We start from the raw sequence: 7,921 nt of genomic DNA, 5'->3' as shown, positions 1-7,921 counted from the left end.
GGATTGTTTTCGAACTTTAACACAATCTTAGGATCTTAGTTTTGAAATGTTTGACCCAGGTCTGCTTGCAGGATTTTTTCTTCCTTATTTCCATATATGATCATTTGATCAACCAAGATCCCAGTGAGAGGTTACTGGTCCTGGTGGAAATGTTTCTGTGTTGAGCTTTGGTGCCTGTGACAGTGATGAATCGCTGTTTATTTTCACTGTACACTGGGCTTGTGAGGCCAAAACTGGGATTAAGGCTCGGATTTGTAAACAGATCATGTTTATCCAAAATTTTCCTCGAACAAGCTGTAGCTTCACAGTAATGAAGGAAGGACCAGCAGTTTTTAAACAGATTGTTCACCAGTTTTATTCACAGAAATATAAAGTAGTACATCAAGTACATCACTTTGTACAAAAAGTGCACGGACTCTTTAAAACTCAGCCGGACAACAAAATTCAGCCTTAAAAAATAGTTTCTTAAAAAAACGAACACCGGAACAAACACAAGGAGGCAGCTTTAAATGGTTCAAAAAGAAAGACAAAATTTTACGATGCAGGCCAGGGTATATCCCTGCTTTGTGTGAACAGATCTGATTTAACGATGAACTGGAAGGGTTTGTTCACACAAAAAAAAAAAAAATTAAATAAAATTCAGAAAATACTACAAATAATAAAACAAACAAAAAAAAAAGATTATGTAATTTACAATGGCTGATAAATAAATACTTTCTAGAAATGTCTCAAATTGGCACATGAACAGTAACAAATGTTCCTTCACCCAGTGGCAGAGCGACCGCCTGCCTCTCTGGCGCCCTCTGCTGGTCATACAAGGTGTCACAGATCACAACATGCCCCAGAGATATAGACAAAGATGCCCATAGGGCTGTAGGGCTGTAGAATGGGGATCCATATTAACTTCTGGTCTGAATCCGATGGGCACTGAGACAAATTAGCATGGAGCTACGGGTGAAGAACACCCAGGAGCCTCATCGAACACAAACAGACACCAGACATGCCTCTCACCTTCTCCCTGGACGCCCTCTCATAAATTCAGTGGATGTGAGATTGGGTGGAATGCACAAGGTCTTGGTGTAACCTTTCGAGAAAGAGAGAGCTTCTGTTTGTGGGAGGGGAGTGGGATTTTGGGCCCCTAGACGTGCGGAAGGGTGATGCCCAGAAGAGCGTTTCCACAGTGAGGCTAGCCAGGTCCAGTTAGAAAGCACGAGCGACTTTGCACCTGGAACCTCCCGCCAAAGACTCAGACTGCTGGCCCGTTTGTTTACTGTTAAGGCGACTGCACGCTTCAGAGGAACTGCTGTTCTAAATGTCGGAGAGCATCGGAAAGCTCCCTTCGGACAGCCGGATTGGACGGGGGGGGTCAGTGTCCAAAATTTTTCGCCGCTTTCCGAAGCCAACATTCCAAAATCTGCCCACATTCCGCAGTGATTGGCCAGGTGTGCAATAGGTGGGGTTTGAGGTGGTCTGCAAGTTCTTAAAACGGCAAAACACATCAGAAGAAGCAGAACTACACCGCTCGCGTGAATAGCTTTGAGGAAAACCTGAGTGCGTTTGCCAATATGTGCATTTATATCACTCTTTGCACTCTTTGTGTAAATGCAGCTGCTCTGGACCTCTTGTGGATCCTGCCTGCCACCGCAAGGAGCTGAACACTTCGATCAACACGCACTATGGAGGAGCAAAGCTGCATCCATACGGGAAAAAAACAAAAGCTAAATCCTTTCATATGAATTTGTTCTTTTTTGAAGATAAATAGTTGTACTGTGAGATAATCAGGAAAAATGTGCATTGTTTGACAGTGCAAGTGAGCACCAGTGAAGTGTTAATACACTCAACCTGCCGTAGCTGTGTTGCGGCAGCTCTAATGGTCTGACACCAGACCAAGCAAAATGGCTGCCCAGCGGCTGGCCCACGACAGGCGGCTCCAAGCCTCCAGTAAACAGCAGCGCGCTTGTTAAGGTTCTGGGCTCTGACGTGATGCTTCGCTGTTTCTGCACTGCCCTTTCTCTACAGGCTGCCTCAGCGGAGGCTTCTGGGGTCTGGGGACGGAGAATATTTCCACAGCCGACTGGAAAAAGCTTCCACAAACAAGAAAATACACCGGAGAGTCGCACAGAGAAAACAACCGGGTCACATGTACTCTCGATAAGTGAGGAGCGACAGGGAATATTTAAATTTCCAGAGGTTTGAAAAGGTTGAAGGAGGAAGTGGTCTGGAGAAAGAAAATCACATGACTGCTCTGGCCTCCAGACCCCGCCTCCTGACTCCGCCCACTTCACCAAATGGCATCCACACTGGAACGAGCCCCACCTTCACCCAGCCACAGAGTCAGACTCACACAGAGAGCCCCACCTTCACCCAGCCACAGAGTCAGACTCACACAGAGAACACAGCTACTGGATGCGATTTTAAATGGTTTCTAAACTCCCTGATTAAAAATCCCATTTTACTGGCCCTGTCTGTCTCTCCCCCCCCCCCCCCCCCCCCCCCCCCCTCAGCTATGGCACAAAATGGCTGCCGTGGATCACCCAGGAGGGGGTGGAGGTCACTGAAAAGCACTTTGAGATCATGAAAAGAGCTTTATAACTGCAATCAATTATTATTATTATTATTATTATTATTATTATTATTATTATGAAAAATAAAAAGTTGTGTAAGTCGCTCTGGATAAGAGTGTCTGCTGAATGCCTGTAATGTAATGTAAATATTATTAGTTATTTTGGACGATGCGGATCTGCAGCATTTCCTTGCTACCCGTTACCTGGGAGGAAGGAGTATTCCGGCGTTCCCTGTGGCTCAGTCGGGAAGACGAGGCCGAGTCCCGGGAATTCCGGGCCTCAGTAGAAGGAATACTGGTTTTCCACGGCCCTCGCCCGCCGGGTGCCCTCGCTGTCGTGGTAGTCCTCCGCCGCGCCACCAGGGGGCTCCAGCAGGCGCTCGGAGCTGTTGCTGCGACTCCGCAGCCCCCCTCCCTCCCCCCGGGGGAAGGGGGGCGGGCCGGTGGGGGAGGAGGAGGAGGAGCCAGGCGGCGGGGGCGGGGCCTCGGTGGGCGTGCCCCCGGGGGGCGGGGCGGTCCCGGAGAAGTAGTGCGCGGGCTGGTGCTGCTCGCTCCGACAGGACGGCTCCCTGGAGGCGGGAGCGAGTGGAGTCACACCCGGGGGCGGAGCCAGACCCGGGGGCGGAGCCACACCTGAGGACGGGGTCACACCTGCGTCTGAGGGGAGGAGGGGACAGTGTGAGACACTGAGCATGCTCAGTGGCGATGCCCAGAATCAGACCATTCCATGACACAAGGAAACCCCCCCCCCCCCGGGGTTAAGGGCAGGGGTCCCACCAGGGATTTTGGGCCCCATGAAAAGATCTCACTGTGGGCCCCACCACCCCAGAAAGGCCTGTGTTTTTTGAGGGCCCCTGTCACTCAGGGCTCTTGGAGTAACCTCCCCCCCCCTTACAGCACCGCTGGGTCAGGGTGAAATCTGTTGGGCTGTAGCTGAGAGGCGCTGTTAAAAGCTTCCAGGACGAGCACCGGGGCCCGGTAATGGCCCACAGGGTACCTGCACGCTCCATTTAACTGGGTCTGTGTGCAGCCGGCCCCACTCCGGACCCTCGGCCTGCAGCAGCTCCTTTCAGGAGCACACTCTGCGCACAGCGTCGCTGCACTGTGGGCACTTCCTCAGGAAAACGGCCCTGTGCATAATTTATGAAGGGCCTTGCAGAAATCTCTACTGTACAGCTTAAAATGCAGGGGGGGGAGGGGGGAGGGGGTGGGGGGGAGGTGAACCAAGCAGAGGTTCGGTGGTGTTTAATGGCTTCCGTATCCTCCTATAGCGCGTGTGCTTGAACACGCGTGTAATCAGGGCATCGCGGTTGTGAGGCGGGCCACCGTTGCGTCAGGGCAGTCAGACGCGTACCCCCGAGCTTCTGCCTGAGCGAGCTGTGGGGGAGCGGAGGTAGCGCTGCAGAGGGAGAGAGAGAGCGAGGGAGCGAGAGAGGGAGCGAGCGAGAGAGTGAGCGAGAGAGTGAGGGAGCGAGAGAGTGAGGGAGCGAGAGAGTGAGCGAGAGAGTGAGGGAGCGAGAGAGTGAGGGAGCGAGAGAGTGAGGGAGCGAGAGAGTGAGGGAGCGAGAGAGGGAGCTGTGGGACGAGCGGAGGTAGCGCTGCAGAGGGAGAGAGTGAGCGAGGGAGCGAGAGAGGCAGCGAGCTGTGGGATGAGCGGAGGTAGCGCTGCAGAGGGAGAGAGAGAGCGAGAGAGTGAGGGAGGGAGAGAGGGAGCGAGCGAGAGAGTGAGCGAGAGAGTGAGGGAGGGAGAGAGAGAGGGAGCGAGAGAGCGAGGGAGCGAGAGAGCGAGGGAGCGAGAGAGTGAGGGAGGGAGAGAGGGAGCGAGAGAGCGAGGGAGCGAGAGAGCGAGGGAGCGAGAGAGTGAGGGAGGGAGAGAGGGAGCGAGCGGCACGAGGACTCCGGAGAGTTAAAGAGAGGCTGTGGTTTTGATAAGGAGGCGATGTGACAGCTGCACGCGCGCTCAGCACACAGAGATGATGGGAACAGACACCACCGGCCGAGCGCACTTCTTTATTTATTTATTTATTTTAGAGAAGGCCAGGAGGAGCATGTGCAGTGGAGGGAGGTTCTCCTGCATGAATGTGGGATAACACGCCCTCTCTCTCTCTCTCTCTCTCGCTCTCTCTCTCTCTCTTGCTCTCTCTCTCTCGCTCTCTCTCTCTCTCTCTTGCTCTCTCTCTCTCGCTTTCTCTCTCTCTCACGCGGGACATTCTGCCCCAGACACTCACAGCCCTGTTCTCCTGGTGTGGCGCGAGCTCCCGGAGGAGGACGGCTTCTCCGACGCGCGTATTTCACTCCGGAAAGGCCTCGCCCCCCTGCCCCCCCCCCCCCTCCCTGACTCAGGAGCAAACATTTATTTTATGGGCCGTGCAAAGGGGGGAGTGCATCTGAAGCGGACAATAAAAGCAAAGGAGCCCCCCCCCGCCCCCTCTTCGGTTTCAATACATCACATCAGTCAGCGCAAGTCAATAAAACGGTATATTTATTTATTTATTTATTACTCACTCAAACAACAGTGATGGGGTGGTGTACGCCAAAGCCTGTGGCAGAAACAGAGGTGGTCTCTGTGCGCGAGCTGGCTAGTGGGAGCTAGCGCTGCATGCTAAAGTGCCACAGCAGGAGAAGCCTGTTCTCCCCCAATGGAGAGCATTCAGCCCCTGCCAGGACACGTGGGCCTGGGGGGGCGGGGCAGGGGGGAGACCATGGCAGGTTTACTGCGTTTCTCTGTTTTCTTCCCTCCAGAGAAAAACCCACAATCCATCAGTGCTACCCCTTCCCCTGGCCTTCCTGACCCGCCCCCCTCCCCCCCCCGCCCCACCCCCCCCACCTCCCCGTCTCCTAGCAGTCTCGCTACTGTGCTGGTTTGAATCATGAATAATTTTTTACGCAAAAGGACTTCTGAAGTGTCCAAATTTATATCGCGGGCCTGGAGCTGCTCCTGAGGAAGGGGGGACGCTTTGCTCTTTGTTTCCTGGTTACACAGGTCCTCACGGATCCATCAGGAGCCCTAAAACATCACTCACAGCTGCAGGGCGTCACACACACGCACAGCCCGGCTTAAATCACACCACAATGCTTTTTGAAAATAGCCATTTGATTTATGCTGAATGTTTGGTTATTCTCCCCTGAAGACAGGCTCCTAAAAGTGGCCGTCTGACGAGTTTAAATCATTCAGACCAGGCTGTGGACATAACGGGGTTCCAGGGGCCCCCAAAAGGCAGCTGGGGGGGGGGGGGAAGTGTGTTACACAACTGCCCCCCAAGACCCCGGGGTTTTAGAAGCGCTCGTTTACCTGCCACCTCTCGGGTTGTGCAACGGCGCGCAGTTGCGTGGCAACACTGAAACATGACCAGCAGGGGGTGCTAAGGCCTGGTCATGAACCCAGTCTGTGTGTGTATGCAAGAGTGTGTGTATACAAAGGTGTGTGTATGCAAGTGTTTGTGTTTGTGTGTGTGTGAGTGTGTGTGTGTGTAAGTGTGTGTGAGTGTGTGTGTGTGTGTGAGTGAGTGTGTGTGTGAGTGTGTGTGTGTGTGTGTGTGAGTGTGTGTGAGTGAGTGTGTGTATGTGTGTGTGTGTGAGTGTGTGTGTGTGTGAGTGTGTGTGTGAGTGAGTGTGTGTGTGTATATGTGTGTGTGTGTGTGTGTGTGTGAATGTGTGTGTGAGTGTGTGTGTGTGAGTGTGAGTGTGAGTGTGTGTGTGTGAGTGTGTGTGTGTGTGTGTGTGTGTGTGTGTGTGTGTGTGAGTGTGTGTGTGTGTGTGAGTGAGTGTGTGTGTGAGTGTGTGTGTGTGTGTGTGTGAGTGTGTGTGAGTGAGTGTGTGTATGTGTGTGTGTGTGAGTGTGTGTGTGTGTGTGTGTGAGTGTGTGTGTGTGAGTGTGTGTGTGTGTGGGTGTACCTGCAGGCGTGCGTGGGGTCTGCACGTAGCTGCGCAGTGTGATGTCAGCAGAGCCTCCAGACTCCAGGGGGATGGGGTGCGTGTGGAAGTGCCGCAGCATGTCAGACACTGTCTGGAACCACAGGTGATGCACGTGGCACTGGCCGTTACTGTTCACCGACAGCCGCAGGTGCTGTGGGGGGGGAGGAGGAGGGGGGGCTGGGTTACACCTGGCCAATCACCTCAATCACCATCATCATCATCACCATCATAAGCACCATTATCCAGAGACCCGCAGGTACAGGAAGAGACAGAAACACACTGAAGAGAAGGAGAAGGGTTAGGGATCCACAGTCTCACTCAGTACAGCTGCTATATGGGCCACCAGACCCTTAGGGACCGTAGGAAAATTCCTCTCCTGTTGGGGGAACGTTCACCTTGACACGGTTGCGCTCTAGAAGCCCGTTCTTCAGCTCGTATGGTAAATCATTTATTCATTCTGCATGTGAGCACACCCTAACATTCACAACGGTTTGGACAACAGGTCCAGCTTTGGCATTTTGTCACAGGCTAGTGTAACAGCAGAGGAAGAAGAATCCCAAATTCCTGACAGATGAGCATTAGGCTGGATTTCCCGTCAGACAAATTAGCATGTTCTTCCAACCCACTGTACAACGTATGCTAGAGACAGACTAGGCACAGCTATATTCATAAAGCAACATCAACATTTCTTTGAAATTTCCTGCCAGAATTAGTAGATAAAATAGTATTCCTATCTAGTTTAGTTAAACCCCTGAACTTCTGACCCCTGATTAAGACTCGTCTTTCACCGGTTCATTAAGGGCAAAACGCCATCTTTGTACACAACATGCCGGTTGCTTTCTCGAACAATGAAAAGTCCCGCCCCCTTGTCAGTTAAGCTGGAACATTCCGACTAATCTCCTGAATATTCATAGGGGGCGTGGCCACGGCAGTGGGCATGCTGCAGTGTAATGCAGCGCTGGAGCCTCCCATTGGCCGGCGCGCTCACCTTGGCCTTGCCCTGGAAGTTGAAGGTGAGGACGTACTCCCCGGGGCGCGTCTCGCTCTGTCGAATCACGAAGAGGCCGTGACTCCGGGCCCCGCCCGCCAGCACCAGCTGGGCCGCCCGCACCCGCGACAGCGTGCCGTGGAACCAGGGGTACCCCGCCAGGCTGGGGTCCCCCTGCGCCTCGGGGGCCCCCTCCGCCTGGCCCCCTGAGCAAAAACCACAGCAGAAAGGGTCAAAGGTCAAACTGCATGGGTAATGGCGAGATGGATGACCGGTGAATTCTCACATGATGTGTCTTACATCCCCAACCTCCACAACCCAGACTATGAGGCGTCGGTCTTCAAAATTCCTACTGTACACCCCTCGTCCTTGTTAATCCTGAACCCAGAAATATATCAGCACATTCACTAAATCGAAGGTACTCTACAAACACGTGGATATAATTTTACACACGT

The 7,921-nt window shown here is 53.1% G+C and overlaps 1 protein-coding gene across 2 annotated transcripts in view; it reads right to left on the bottom strand.

Annotated features, from left to right (window-relative positions):
• Nucleotides 1–329: 329 nt before the first annotated feature.
• Nucleotides 330–7,921, bottom strand: part of LOC118210337 (SH2B adapter protein 2) — a 14,109-nt gene continuing 6,517 nt past the window's right edge. Inside the window, exons 6-9 of one of the 2 annotated variants that reach the window (XR_004761834.1) lie at nt 7,467–7,672; nt 6,458–6,629; nt 2,359–3,220; nt 330–2,316 (exon numbers count right to left, since the gene is read on the bottom strand). Coding sequence is in view for 1 of the 2 variants with exons in the window: in XM_035386436.1 (XP_035242327.1) it covers nt 2,844–3,220; nt 6,458–6,629; nt 7,467–7,672 (755 nt within the window). In the remaining variant the exon portion in view is untranslated. Of the gene's footprint in view, nt 3,221–6,457; nt 6,630–7,466; nt 7,673–7,921 lie in introns of both variants that reach the window. The other variant, XM_035386436.1, reaches the window with a different exon arrangement.

The sequence above is a fragment of the Anguilla anguilla genome, chromosome 12, assembly GCF_013347855.1.
Source record: "Anguilla anguilla isolate fAngAng1 chromosome 12, fAngAng1.pri, whole genome shotgun sequence".
NCBI lineage: Eukaryota > Metazoa > Chordata > Actinopteri > Anguilliformes > Anguillidae > Anguilla > Anguilla anguilla.
The sequence above is the reverse complement of the archived record's forward strand: the minus strand, read 5'-3'. Positions and strand labels throughout refer to the sequence as shown.